We start from the raw sequence: 15,503 nt of genomic DNA on the forward strand, positions 1-15,503 counted from the left end.
AAAAACTTTGCATGATGATTATTTGCTATCATTTATTACAAAACAAAAATGTATTGCTTCACTTCAACATGTGTTGTTTGTGCTGCCGCTATACTAATTTTTAGAATCAAATAATCTGAAACTGTTGTCCCCTTCATGCTGCTGATTACTTGCCTAGTGTTGTTTATGTCTAATACTGTTACCAGGCTTGTTAGTTTAATAAGGGACAGAAACAGTATCATATGCTGAGTGAGCACTGTGTAGCATACAGAGGTGTCATGTACTCTTGTGAGATGGCATTATTAGCAACTGACAGAGTTGTAAGGGCCACATTGTGGGTCTCCATTTGCTCAGATGACCAAATTGTGCAATATCCAGCTTTGTGGGGCATTTAGATGTGACTGTGGCCTGACATTGGACTGCATGGGAACACAAGAGGAGACATACTGATTGTCAAGGTCTGTCCTCAATTTCTTACCACCATAAGAGTCGCCATATCATGCACCAAGCATGTCCTAATCCCTCCACATCTCCACCTGCCATCTGGGAACCAGTAATGGATGCCCTGCAACATTATGTGTTTTGCTTATCCTGCACAATTTGTTGGAGATGAGTAGCAGCCAGACTAGGGAATTAAATACCGCCTATGCGTACACTGCCATTAATGCCCCAGCACAATGGCTGCATTTGGAGTAGTACTGTGACTGGGAAGCATAGTCTGTTTATGAATGTTGTCACATTATGCCCGACAGTAAATTGTGGTTCTGGATTGCTCCAGATGACCATCGTCAGTGAGTATAGTAGCGAGATGGGGAGAAGTCCCATTCTTTCAATGTTTTGGAGAGGAACAGTGATGTTATTCTTACCTTGCATCTTGGTGAGGACAGCTATTGGGTATGACTTCAGGTCATGGCTGGTAGTGATTGAAGGAACTCCGAGAGAGCACAATGCTACATCACAAATCTTCTGCATCCTTGTGTGTTACCTCCCATAAAGCACTATTGTATGTCATTCTTCAGCAGGACAATGCTTATCCACTCTTGGCAAGTCTCTATGAAGTGTCTGTATAATAGACCACAAATCTGGAGTTCTATTTCAGTGCTTGTATATAAATGTTTTAATTAATTAATAACTTCAGTTTCTTTAGAATGCTTTCAAAGAAAGTTTTTATAAAGTTGGCTGAGCAGTGCTCTCATTTCAGGCTTTTCTGGATTGGTTCATGGGAGTTACTCACCACAAGACCTGTCATGCACTCACAAATAAGAGATAGTTCTTACTTCCAGTAAACATTAGTAATGCTGGGGATAATTTTTATAAGAGAACCCATATGTTTAAACCTTAATCACAGAAGGATAATTGATAAAGGGTATATATGTAAATGGTTTATATGAAAACAGGTAGATATTTTTGAGCAATTTTATCTTGTAGGCAAAAGTATTTGTTATGTAACAACAGAACCAACTTATATTATATGAAAATTCAATTGATTGTATACAGAGCAAGTGTTTGCAGTAGATCTTTGATTTTAAAAAAATAATGGAGAATTCAATAGAATTATATCAGACAGTTTCTCATCTTCCTATAGTAATCACACAGTCCAGTGTTACAAGCTGTTGACAGACATTGGTTGTCCTCAGCAGACAGGTCCAATTTCACTTATGATAACTGCGCACTGCTGAGTTTGAATAATTTGTTGTAGTTTCATTTCTGTATTATGAGGTAAGGGCTCCCAAACTTGAGAAAAAGGTAATCAAGGTAGAGATGGTCTTCTCATGTTACTACAACTGTCAGTTGTTCAGGTGAATTAGGGATCTGTGGTTTTCTTCTTCTCCTTCTTCTTCTCTTTTTTTCCCACACGTGGTAATGGAAAATCTTCCACGGAATATAAGTAATGGAAGGAGTGAAAGTAACAACTCACTCTGTAGTTGTAGTAAGTGATCTATGGGCACATAAATGAGATGGGAAACATTGTTAAATTTTAGGACAATGTCTTCCTTCAGAGTTACTGTGATGGTATGACCAGGGCATTTTTCTCATTCCAGTTCCTTCCAGATGGCCCCAGGTCCATTCAGCCTACTGTCAAAACGAGTATCGGGGATCTTACATGGATGAAAGGATGGCTGAGGTGAGGGACTTGCTATTCCTCCCCCTCCAAGTGCCATAGCTGATAGAATTGCTACAACCTATCTGCAACTAGTCTGATAGTCCAGTCACAGGCTTGCATTGTAGACCTGACCTTACTTTTCACTTACTTCCAGAGTTAACTCGTGTAGAATACACATACAACTCCACAGATTCACTGCCCCAGCTAACTGTTTACTGACTCTGCACTTTGACCCCAGTTATCACTAATTAGAAATCTATTACTTTAGAGTTATTTGTTGGTGTTCTAATTTTGTTTTTGTTAATTGATATTCAGTGTTAACTTCACTCCCTTCTGGCACTGCTTGCAATGTGGGGCCCTGAGAATTTACCATTTTAATTCTATACGAGTAGTTTCCATTGGTTTCCCATGTCATCATGTGATGTTACTAAACTTGGCTCTTCCATTTCTTATATTCATTCAGTGTTCCATGGATGAACTGCTAGGGGTTTAAACAATGTTTAAATAATCAAATCAACGCTACTGAAGTTAGTTTTCAATTAATGCTTGTGTGTTCTCACTTGCTCTCATCACTCGTTATAATTTCCATAATAATCAGAAAACAAGTCAGTAAGTTAAAATGTATTCAAGGAGTTGAACTTAAATAAACAAGTGGTCATTCATAATTTACAGATGAATTCATGGAATATTACTCCTAGAATACTCAATTAGGAACATAAACCTTCATCCACTGCACTTACAGTGACCGTCTTTACAAGAGCTTGAAGCTGACTCACTTTGTCATTGTCCACATTGGATACTTAAAGACTGCCATAGGAATGTTTTCACGAAATGTTAAAAAACGATTGTTGACCTAAAAGACAGAAATAATAGGTAACACATATACACATTAGGTCATGAAGTTATTGGCTATTGATTATACAAGATGTATTTGGAAGGTAAGGTCTATTTAGTAGTAATAACAGAATGAGTACAAATACAGAAGCACTAAATATTGAGAAAAAAATAGAAAACGTAAACTATCTTTCTTCATAGCTTCCACCATTTTCAAGCATTTGTCACAGTATCACAAAAGTTTTGTATGCCGTCCTCATAGAACATTACTGCCTGTGGTGTCAACCACGTGGTAACATGTTCTCAAATGTTGTCATTGTTGTTGACTTTTCAATCATCAAGAAATGTTTTCAGGTGCAAAAAGAGATAGAAGTCACTAGGGGCAAGGTCAGGGCTGTGCAAAGTATGGTCAGATTGGTTCTGGCCACAATCCGGCAAGAGTTGTCATGTCTCATTTGTAGCATGATGTTGAGTACAGTCATAAATCAAAACAATACTATTTGTGAGCTTCCTGCGGCACTTGTTCTGTATTGCATGATGCAGTTTCATAAGCATCTCACAGTAAGTATTTGCACTATATCTAAAAACAAAGATGATGAGACTTACCGAACAAAAGCGCTGGCAGGTCGATAGACACACAAACAAACACAAACATACACACAAAATTCAAGCTTTCACAACAAACGGTTGCTTCATCAGGAAAGTGGGAAGGAGAGGGAAAGACGAAAGGATGTGGGTTTTAAGGGAGAGGGTAAGGAGTCATTCCAATCCCGGGAGCGGAAAAACTTACCTTAGGGGGAAAAAAGGACAGGTATACACTCGCACACACACATATATCCATCCACATGTACACAGACACAAGCAGACCTTTTGATGTGTAGGTGAAGGATTAGGTGGGTGAGGGCAATGGATTGTTCAGTTTGGAACTGGTATGGGGACTGATGGAAAGAAGGGTTGGGAACTTTAAGTGTGAGGTCTTTGGGGGTAATGCCAAATGTCAGATAAGCCTGAGAAAATAAAATATGGGAGTGTAATCTGGCTAGGGCGAAGGCATGTTTGCGGAGGGAATGTAAATAAAACTTAATAGGGTCGTTGTAGGGATGTTGTGAGGGTGACATGGTATAAGACGGTGGAAAGTGTAACATGAGGCTGAAAGGAAAATGAAAATAAAAATGTGTGGGGAGAGATAAATGTGAACTCGAAAGCAACTGGAGATCTGGTGTGAAAAAAGGCGAAAAAGTGTTGGTTAGAGATGGGCTATGTTGATCCTGTGGTGAACTTGGGTTGGTAGACAACGATGTGCATAAAGGTTAGGTGGTTGTGTTGCCGCCAAAACACGTTAAGGGGTGGAGAAATTCGGGAAAATTTCGAAAAAACTACGTGTAAATGTATTAAAGGGAGTGGTTTTGTGGTGGCAGATTATGAAAATGAGGCTAACAATTGTCTGACGAAGAAATAATGACGTTAAAACCTGTGGGAAGCGGCTAAAAATGATCAGTGATGTGAGAAAAACGGAAATGGAAATAAAGCAAAAGTTATTAAAACTAGCCGAAATGGTTGTTTAGTAGGTGAAAGGAACTGTTTGTGAACTAGAAATGGTGGATTTTATAGCAGCGGTAGTGTTGAAAGCGGAATTTCCTTTTTTTTAATTTTTTTTTATTTTTTTTATTTGGTAGTGGGTTACGTATTATTGAGTATATATCAGCGGGATAAAATTGTATAGTAGATTACGGTAAAAAGGAGAAGGTGAATACAAAGTAAAACTACTGGCAAAAAACAGAAAGAGAAAATAAGACGACAGAAAAGATTTTGAAATGCAACAGTGACAATAACAAACGTAATTGTTGGGTTCAAATTAATGATATGAATATAATAGAGGGAAACATTCCACATGGGAAAAAAATATCTAAAAACAAAGGTGATGAGACTTACCAAACAAAAGCACTGGCAGGTCGATAGACACACAAACAAACACAAACATACACACAAAATTCAAGCTTTCGCAACAAACGGTTGCTTCATCAGGAAATAGGGAAGGAGAGGGAAAGATGAAAGGATGTGTGTTTTAAGGGAGAGGGTAAGAGTCATTCCAATCCCGGGAGCGGAAAGACTTACCTTAGGGGGAAAAAAGGACAGGTATACACTCGCACACACGCACATATCCATCCGCACATACACAGACACAAGCAGACCAATTTGTGATTTTTTCACCTCACAGTAAAAAATGCACCAGTAGAATGTCATGTACATGTCATTTTGATATGTCAAGATGTGCTACCATTGAGCCATTTATCACATTTTCCCCATGAATCTTGCAAATCTGTTGATGAAAGTCGATTGGTTTAGTGTTCTTCATATTCAGAATACTAATTTCAAATATAACCTCACAAGTTGTGGGATTTTCAATCAACTTCTTTCTTTAAACAAACACTATTCAGCCTGAACAACACACAGATAACTTCAGACGGTGTCATCTCCTCTTCCTTGGCTCAAAGCATCTACAACACATGGACCAAACTGTGATTGCAGCACTACCACAGATGAAAATACAAATGAAACTGACATTCTGGACATACCTTGTATTTTCTTAATGTGAGCTAATATTAAACGTTCTATTTTGTCAAGTCTATTTTTTGGTGTGAAATTTTCTCCTCATGTTCTAGCACAGGTCACTATGAAATTTCTAGAAACTTAAATCTTGTATTTATAATCTTCACTATGTAAGATATTATTGCAGTAAATTTTTTCAAGTACAGAAAATTCAGGGCTACATGATAATAACAATATTTTTTAATTTTTTTAAAGTTTTTTTTAAGATTATGTTTCAAGTTCTGCAATTCTTATGACCACAATAATTTTAAATAAAGATTTTTCTTAAATTACATAAGCTTCAGAGAAGACAAGAGGTTCTGTTGGAAGAAGAGAATGAGACTTTTATGTAAGGAACATAAGTCCATGCAGTTAGCGAATGGTCAAGTTTTCAAGTACATGTTGTTGTTGTGACTATTATGAATATTTCCTTAAAAAAATGTTTATAAGCAAAATATTTATATTTTTAACATCAGTTACATGTAAATTACTATCTGAATAATGAGGCTCGAAAATGTAGTTTAACATAGACTTTTGATATTTTACTTACAAATGTTTTATGAGTTGCTTACAGCTAATGCTGTTTCTTGATTTTCAACCTGTGTAGTTTATAACCATGCCAATCCCCCTCTTGGAGAGTCCACAAGTCCCTATATTTCTTGCTATATCACCAATCGTCTAGGTGGTTGACCTAATCAGGCTGAAGAACAGTCTGTATTTACACTGAGGAGGGAGAAGTCCCATCTAGGATCCACTCTGCTCACCCTGAATGGGGAAGGGACAATAATAGATGCTTAAAATGTAGTCAACCTAAAATCATCATACTGGATACCATTTTTAGAGGACACACCACGTGAGATCAAAATAAACCAATAAATTTAAACCTGACAATCTGTAACATCCGTATTCTGTTGGATAATGACACCCATCAAATATAAAAATGAACAGCAATTACACTCATGAGTTGGGAAGATTTAACATTGACATTGCTGCCCTGAGTGCAACTAGAGGGGCTGATCACAGTTAGCTCTGGAAGAATGCTTTCTTCAGGAAAGGAGAGGGTAGAAACATAACTTATATGCATGAAGTTCAGTTTGCCATGAAGAATTAACTCTTCTCTCTTTGGCAAACTTCCTTCTGGAATAAGTGTAACACTATTAAATGACATGTTAAACTCACAGCCAGCAAATTTCTGTAGTTACAAGCTAGCCTCCATCTCTTACATCTACTGATCATCAAAAGGAGAAATTTTGTTACCAAGTTGACATAATGTTAACAGATAATTATACCCCAGTCATGTAAAAATCATACTTGTAGGGGATTTCAATGCAAAGGTTGGTAAGGACACTATATTGTGGTCTAATACAATTAGGAAAGAGGGGTTGGGGAAGAGCAATTCCAATGAAATTCCAGTGTTATCTAAATGCTTGAAATATGACCTATTATTATGGCTAACCCAGGAAACCTGTAAGCAATATGCATTGTGTTCAGTGAGGCATACAAATGTTAACATCAGGAGTGATGAAATTTTGCAAAATGCTGAGCACTTTCGTCCCCTTGGTAATCATCTGTCCACGAATGCAGTACAGGCACTGAAATCCTGTATAGGATAAGTTGCACTAGCACAGCTTATGGCTGTTTTGTGCTATATGGTTTCCAACAGTCATGATGTCAGTGTTCTGACCAAGCTCTTTATTTATCAGACCATCTTATACCATTTCTCATTTATAGGAGTGAGGCCTATGTCACCTACAGATGGCATGTGAAGCTCCTTGAGAACTAATTTTTTCAGCACTAATATCAGTACCCTAGAGAAAACAAACGCTACCAGTACAGAGGATATCATCACCAAACAATGCAAAAATGGTCAGTGAGAATGAGGACGACACATGAAATGATACAAAGGTGATTCAAAGAGTCTTATTTTTAAAAAAGATGTCAAATTGCTAATGACAATTGTGAAACTGCTGGCCCTGATTGTCTGGCTTTTCATCGGACTGTTATGGTGGCTCACAGTACTTTGAGCAACAATGGAAGAGATTAAAATCAGAGAAGCTGAACTCTAAGAAGAAAGGGAAAATGTCATGACAAGCAATGCAAATCAACCTGTTGACAAGCAATGCAAAGCAACCTGAGGTTGACATGGACAGGACATGCCCTCACCGTAGTGGAAAATGTGATTCCAGGTTTGGTCTCCTCAGCCACTCACAAACTCGTAAAGAAGATAGTTCTTGTAGGAGACAAAATATGTGTTGGTTAGTGAGTCATGACCTGAAATGATGAGACCATTGCAAATTTTTTCCCTTTTCCAAGTTCATACATTTCTTGACCATATTTTATCATCCAATAATCCTAAATGGCCATATTGTAGTAACCTCATCCTCTCCATAGCTTTCCTTATGTCCTCTTCCACATCTATTTTCCTCCCTTGAGACTCCAGTACTTAGTCTCCAGTAATCCATCTCTGTGGATACCAGTTGATCTTTTTCTCTTTTTCTTATTTGTCAAACTTACAATCCATATGTACATTTGGTTTCTACAGTTGTCTTCTATATAATCTGCTTGTTTTTAACTGTGATCTTTTTATTCCAAAGAATTGAGTTTAATTCTTGAATAACACATTTCCCTTGCCCTATCTTATCTTTTACACTCTTTCCATCTGGAATTAGTTACACCTAGGTATTTAAATGAAAACAGCATTTAATACCCAAATTTACATAATGTAAATCACGTTGTTGGTCACACTCACCATATACTCAATTTTCTTTGTACTTATTTTTAAAGCCTACTTCTACATATATGTGATATATGTATCCACTATGTGAAAGAAATGACATGAGGGAGAAACAAATATAGTATTTATGTTTGGAATGATTTTAATGCCTTTTAAATGTATCGATAGAGATGAGCTATTGCTTATTATTTTTGTGTGTTTTTTTGAATATGTGAATATAATTTGTGTATTCAGGCACAATACTAGCCCCTGAAAAACACTGAAAAATGTCCGCTGTAAACGTGAAACACTTTCACTGGTAAAATGGGATAAACATTTTTAGTGGACAGTTTCCTACCAATTTGAAAAGCCAACATATATAAATTACACTAGAAAAACTGCACTTTTGTAGAAACTTTTTCAAAACATTTTCCAAAGCACATTTATGTGATATTTACTGGACTGTGATTGACATCTTTAAAGGAGATGTTCAGTAAAACATAAGAGTGGTACATGTTTCAGATTTAATGAATGCACTGTCAGACCCATGTGCTTTCTTGTCTGCTCGAGAGAAGATGGTGGAGAATATGAAGGCAATGGGTGCCGAACAGATGGAAATGTTGACTCCTGAAACTGTGTTAGGTGATGGAAGTGAAGGAGGAGCTGGCGACAGTGGTAGCGACGATGGCAGCAGAGGATTGGGCAGCAGCAGTGGCGGCAGCAGGAAATCTGGGAAGTCTTCTGACCGAAGATCCAGTGGCCCTGCAACACTTGAGGAACACTATGGCAAGTAAACTTGCCCATTTGGGCTTAACATGTTGTATCAGTGTGAAAAGTGAAATGTTTGCAAGCTCCAGTCACTCACCAAACTCACTGTTACTGAACAGCTGCCTGTCTCCCAGTTTACATAAATTGCAAACAATTGACATAAACAGCAACAGTTGTCAGGAACATCAATTATTTCAAATTACATATTGAGTCTCAGATCACACAAGTGGGATTAGATTTTGTACCTGAGGCTGAACATACAGTTTAAAGATTACAAGAAATTTCTTTATTTCCCTAAGTCAGTAAACCTAGTCTATATTGGCAGACCAACTACTTCTTTTAGTGATGAGACAGTGGAGGGGGGAGAGGGAGGGGGTAAGCAAACTTGGAGATACAGCTTTCAGTTAAACGGATAAGCTTATGTGTATACCAGTAGTGTGGGAAGAGCGTGACTCTGACCTTGGCAGTCAGAGACTCTGTCTGTGTGTGTGTGTGTGTGTGTGTGTGTGTGTGTGTGTGTGTGTGCGTGCGCGCGCGCGCACGCCATCATGCGTGTGTGCTATCTGTTCTGAGGAAGCCCTGTTTTTCAACATCTGTGCCGTATGGTGAGGAGCAACTATCCTTTTCACAATATTGTCGTTATTCCACCCTGGATTTTCCATTCATTAATAGTGTGGGACATTGTATTAGGGAGTCAGTGTTTTATTGTTCTACAAAAAGAAATTAATTAATATTAAAAGTCATAAATATCGTCCCAGATTTATATGTCCTGCTTCTTGGAAACACTTTTGTTCTTTTAATTTTGAAAAAGACATCATATGGTTGGCAATACAGTGGAACCTCTATATAACATTTTTCAAGGAACCACAAATTCTGAACACTATATAAAGGAAAACACTATAAAGAGGAAGGCTTCCAAATAATAATTATAGGGCATTACTGAAGATCTCGATACCACTAATCAGCTTTGACAAGTGGTGCCATAGATGACATTTAAAATTTTCACAACACTTTAATATGATATTCATTGCAAATGATCAATGTATCAAATGATTAGCTTTTTGTAATTAAAACATGGGGCCTAGTAGATGGATGGGTGAAAATAAATGGATCAGTTTGTACTGTAAAAAGTTATAACAGATTCTTAAGGATTGACATCATTGTCCAAAGCTGACAGGTCGTATCTCGTGTTTCAGTTGACCCAATTATAGAATATGAGCCAAATTTTGTTTATGACATACTGAACATATTACATAAAAACATAGTAAATGGTGCAGATTAAAAAAAAATTAGTTATAAAAAAATTACTTTAATAATTAAATTATGAAGCGGAACTTAAATTTGCAGAAAACTCTAGGAACCTATGCAATCTGAAAATCACATACCTATGTTTTTTTAAAATATTCAAGCAAGCATGTTTGTTTTCTATTTCTCCTAGACTCTGTGGCAATCATTTCTTGCTCCAAATGAGCAAGTTGAACTACTGTTCTGTCCTCAAGTGTATGGGCCATCATATATCTCCTGAATGTTTCAAAGGCTTCAGCTGCCTTAGTTTATGAGGGCACATAGTCATCTTCCTTGTCACTGTCATTGTCACTTTCACTACCACGACTATTCTCCAAGCTTCTCTCTGCATTCAGCTCCTCAATACATTGTTATCCTGTGGTTATCACGTTATCATCCAGTCCTCAAAAGTGACAGAATCACTGCCTGTTAATTCCAAAACTCTTGCAAATCACTTGCAACATATTCCACAGGAGCTGCCATCTCATTCTCACAGAATCCCGCTTTTGTGAAACACTTTTTAATAGTTTCAGCACTGACTTGCCTCCACGGGTACATAATTAAATTCATTGCCTGTAAAATATTCAGCTTCAGTTGTGAGCTCTGCTGGCTTCCCGGTTATTGTTAGATCGAAGACACACTCTCACTAGACACACGAACCTTTTGCTGCTCAGCTCACACAACACACTACGAATATAAAGCATCGACTGAAATGGTGCCAAAAAGATCGCAAGCAGAATGTGCGTCACATGTCATATGACGGGGTTCTGCTGCTGACATATGAAACACGCTGAGAGTGGGCTTTCCGAGCCGGTGCAAACTGTGCATCCACAGAACGGAAACAATGCGTCTACATCCAGTCACTTAAATGTTATAAAGAGGTAAATAATTTACCAAGGTTCCAAAAATATGAGCATTACATGGAGGAAATTGTAATGTAGAGGAAACACAGTAAAGAGGAAAATTTAACATTGTTTATATGGGCTTTGTATATTAATTCTACTTTGCTCTGAGACTTTTTACAAACAGGAGTTCAGATTTACTATAGACTGCAATATCAGCCTCTCATATAACCTCATGTTATTGTTGTTGTTGTTGTTATTATTATTATTGTGGACACTGTGCATTACAATTTAATAGAAAAAAGAAAAACATGATCTCTTTGAGAAAGAAGGCAATTACTTTGTTCCCTTTTAGATTTCAAATACCGCACAAACAATTTGTGGATGAAGTTTTCCTTTCCATATTTTGTAAAGCAACGTCTTTAATGATGGCCATAATATAAATTTTCCTGAACCTCTCTTGATAAACACGGATAGGGTGTAAATGGGAGAATCTCAACTGCATCCTTGATCTGAGGCAAGTTTTAAGTCATAACTATGCATGAATGACCACTTGGAGGATGCTAATAATACTGGAACTGTCATAATCATAACTTTCTGAAACAGTTCGTTAACTCTACCACATTCAGCAGGAAGTTGTTGTCAGTAGAGGGTACGCTATATGGCAGTAAGCCAGTCATAATGGCTCGCAGCATTTTGAACTGTTCATGAAGTGTGTCAACGTTTAAAGTTTGCTGTGTGTGTACTCCAAGCAACTCTTTGAAACTTCATGTAGATGGAGGATTTGTTTGGGAAGGGATAACAAGTTTCCCTTCAAGACAGGAGAGTCACCTTAGAATCTCTTGATTTCTTCAGCGACAGATGATAATTCCATGTGTTTCAGAGTTGCAGGTGTTTTTCTTGGCCATAAAGATATTTGGGTCTTTCATATTTAGATTCTTAGAATATTTCTTAGCTTTCTCTGACAGCATATCAAATGCTTCCTCAGTACTAAGATTTGAAGAGCTATTTTAGAATGTCTACAGAATGTTTCACTCCATCTGCATTAATATTCAGGTTCTGTAGAGAGCCAGTTCTTTGCAGAGTCCGAAAACCGCACTAGCAACTGTCAAACAAAAAGAGTCTGAAACTTTTTGAGCCATTTTACGTAGGTTTGATCTCCTTCGTCTATAATTGAGCTGCTTGTATAAAGTCATTCAGGAGGCCTGCGACCAGGTATGGCTCATAGTTAAAGGATAAGAGGCAGAGCTGCCCCAAAATATATATTAAAATATATTTATATCTAAAAACAAAGATGATGTGACTTACCAAACGAAAGCGCTGGCAGGTTGATAGACACACAAACAAACACAAACATTACACACAAAAATCAAGCTTTCACAACCAACGGTTGCTTCATCAGGAAAGAGGGAAGGAGAGGGAAATATGAAAGGATGTGGGTTTTAAGGGAGAGGGTAAGGAGTCATTCCAATCCCGGGAGTGGAAAGACTTACCTTAGGGGGAAAAAAGGACAGGTATTCACTCACACACACACACATATCCATCCACACATACAGACACAAGCAGACATTTGTCATATATTTATCAATAAATGATTACAGAGTTTAAATTATAAGAGACACTTTTATTATTTCCCTGATAAATATGCCCACATGAATGTGCCTAGTAAGTGGATAAAGAATGAAAAAGACCCACCATGGTTTAATAATGAAATTTAGAACATGGCAAGGAAGCAGAGGCTGTTGCACTCTCGATTCAAAAGAGAATGCACAAATGATGACAAGAAAAGGTTATTAGAGATTTGTGCATCTGTGAAAAGATCTATGCATGAAGCATGCAACAACAACTACCACCATTACACCTTGGCAGAAGATCTGGCAGAGAACCCGAGAAAATTATGGTCCTATGTAAGATTGTAAATTGGGCCTGAGGTGTCCACTCAGTCCCTTGTTGTCCTGTCTGGTGTGCCAGTTGAAGATAGCAAAATGAAAGCCAAAGTTGTTCACATAGGAGAATGGTACAGGCATATTGCCATTTGACCACTGAACGGACTCCCATATGGATGACATAGTAATAAGTGTCCCTAGCATAGAGAAACAACTGAAATTTTGAAAGCAAACAAATCACCATGTCCGGATGGATTCCCATTTCGGTTTTACAAAAAGTACTCTATGGTATTGGCTCCTAACCTAGCTTGCATTTATTGTGAACCTTTTGCCCGGCATGAAATACCAAGTGACTGGAAAAAAGTGCAGATGACTCCAGTATATAAGAAGAGTAAAAGAATGGACCCACAAAATTACAGACCAATATCCCTAACATTGGTTTGTTGCAGAATCCTTGAACATATTCTCAGTTTGAATATAATAAATTTTCTTGAGACTGAGAAACTTATGTCCTTGAATCAGCATGATGTTATAAAGCATTGCTCACGCAAAAATCAGCGTGCCCTTTTCTCACATGATATACTGTGAACTGCATATGAAGGACAACAAGCAGATGCCATATTTCTAGATTTCCAGAAGGCATTTGACACAGTGCCCCATTGCAGGCTGTTAATGAAGGTATGGATGTATGAAATAAGTTCACAGATATGTGGGTGGTTTGAAGACTTATTAAGTAATAGAATCCATTATGTTGTCCTTGATGGCAAATGTTCGCCAGAGACAAGCATATTGTCAGGGGGTGTTTTAGAACCGCTGTTGTTCTCTATAGACATAAATGATTTGGCAGACAAGATGGGCAGCATTCTTGTTTGCTGATGATGCTGTTGTGGTGTATGGTAGGGTGTAGAAGTTGAGTGACTGTAGGAAGATACAAAAAGAATTAGACAAAATTTCTAGTTGTCGTGATGAATGGCAGCTAGCTACAAATGTGGAAAAATGTAAGTTAATCTGGATGAGTAGGAACAATAAACCTGCCATGTTTGGGTACAGAATTAATAGTGTCCTGCTTGGCAAAGTCAAGTCATTTAAATATCTGGACATAATGTTGCAAATTGATACGAAATGGAACAAGCATGTGAGAACTGTAGTAGAAAAGCTAGTGGTTGACTTTGGTTTATTTGGAGAATTTTAGAAAAGAGTGTTTCATCTGTAAAGGAGACTTGCATAATATGCTAGTGCGACCTCTTCTTGAGTACTGATGGAGTGTTTTGCACCTGTATCAGGTCAGATTGTAGGAAGACACTGAAGCAATTCAGAGGCAGGCTGCAGTTGGTTTGAACAACATGTAAGTGCTATGGAGACACTTCAGGAACTCAAATGTGAATCCCTGGATGGAAGGCAACATTCCTCTCAAGAAACACTGTTAAGAGAATTTAGAGAACCAGCATTTGAAACTGACTGCCAAACAATTCTGCTGCTGCCAACATACACTGCGCGTAAGGATCATGAAGATAAAGTATGAGAAATTAGGGCTCATATAGAGGCATAAAGACAGTCATTTTCCCCTCACTCTATTTGTGTGTGGAGCAGGAAAGTAAATGACCAGTAGTCGTAAGATACTCTGCTGCATGCCATACGGTGGCTTATGGAGTATCGATGTAGATGTAGATGTAGAAAATTGACAGTCAGTGTTTTTGGAACTGTAATAGACTGATGTTTCTCGAACAGGTAGTAACTAGTCTTAAGGCTACATCTTGAAATGCTCATTAGCTCTATGTAATAGAGCATGGCTTCTACAGAGTATAGCTCATATGGGCCATCTGAATGGCCTCTCAATAGCTCAACTAGCGGAGCCAGCTTCCACACAATTTTCACATTCTGCTGCTTACATAAAAATGGAATCAATAGAGTGGCTGGTATTTCACTGTCGAATCACTGTCTCTGTACATCAGTATTATGCTTTGATACATCATTACTTGATGCTTGGTATTAATGTTTTGATAGTAATTTAGATAGTTCACCCCCCCCCCCCCCCCCCCGCCCGCCGTATTATTGGCAACTCCATCTGTGTATGAATAAATTTGTAAATGACGCAATAGAGAGCACTAGAATATGGTAACATCAAGTGTCAGCATCTAGTGGGAGTTTTAGAAATACATAGAGGAAATATACATTATAGAGGAAATACACATGAAAAATGTCCCATTATCATTGTTAGCCAGTTTCTTTTTGTGAGCGTATTGTGCCTGAGCTCAAGTGAGTTTTAATTTCTTATGAATAACTGCAGCATACCACATGCTTGAAAATAGCCCTACACGAATTCTGCTTGCAATTTATTAAGCAAAAATTTGGAACATGAGTCTGAAAAAGAACTACTGTATTGACCAAATTTTAATGAAATTGTGATAGACTCTATCACAATGTAGAAGGGGAGATGAGCTGATTTCATCTATAAACAAATGAATTACGATAAGTGGAATGTGCATTACTAGATGATCAGCAAT

At 37.7% G+C, this 15,503-nt stretch overlaps 1 protein-coding gene across 1 annotated transcript in view; it reads left to right on the forward strand.

The window, feature by feature from the left end:
• Window positions 1-15,503, forward strand: part of LOC126094937 (1-phosphatidylinositol 4,5-bisphosphate phosphodiesterase-like) — a 524,263-nt gene that overhangs the window by 409,885 nt on the left and 98,875 nt on the right. Inside the window, exon 18 of the mRNA XM_049909585.1 lies at window positions 8,742-9,005. Coding sequence (XP_049765542.1) covers window positions 8,742-9,005 — 264 coding nt within the window. The remainder of the gene's footprint in view (window positions 1-8,741; window positions 9,006-15,503) is intronic.

The sequence above is a fragment of the Schistocerca cancellata genome, chromosome 8 (genome assembly GCF_023864275.1).
Source record: "Schistocerca cancellata isolate TAMUIC-IGC-003103 chromosome 8, iqSchCanc2.1, whole genome shotgun sequence".
In the NCBI taxonomy this organism is placed as follows: domain Eukaryota; kingdom Metazoa; phylum Arthropoda; class Insecta; order Orthoptera; family Acrididae; genus Schistocerca; species Schistocerca cancellata.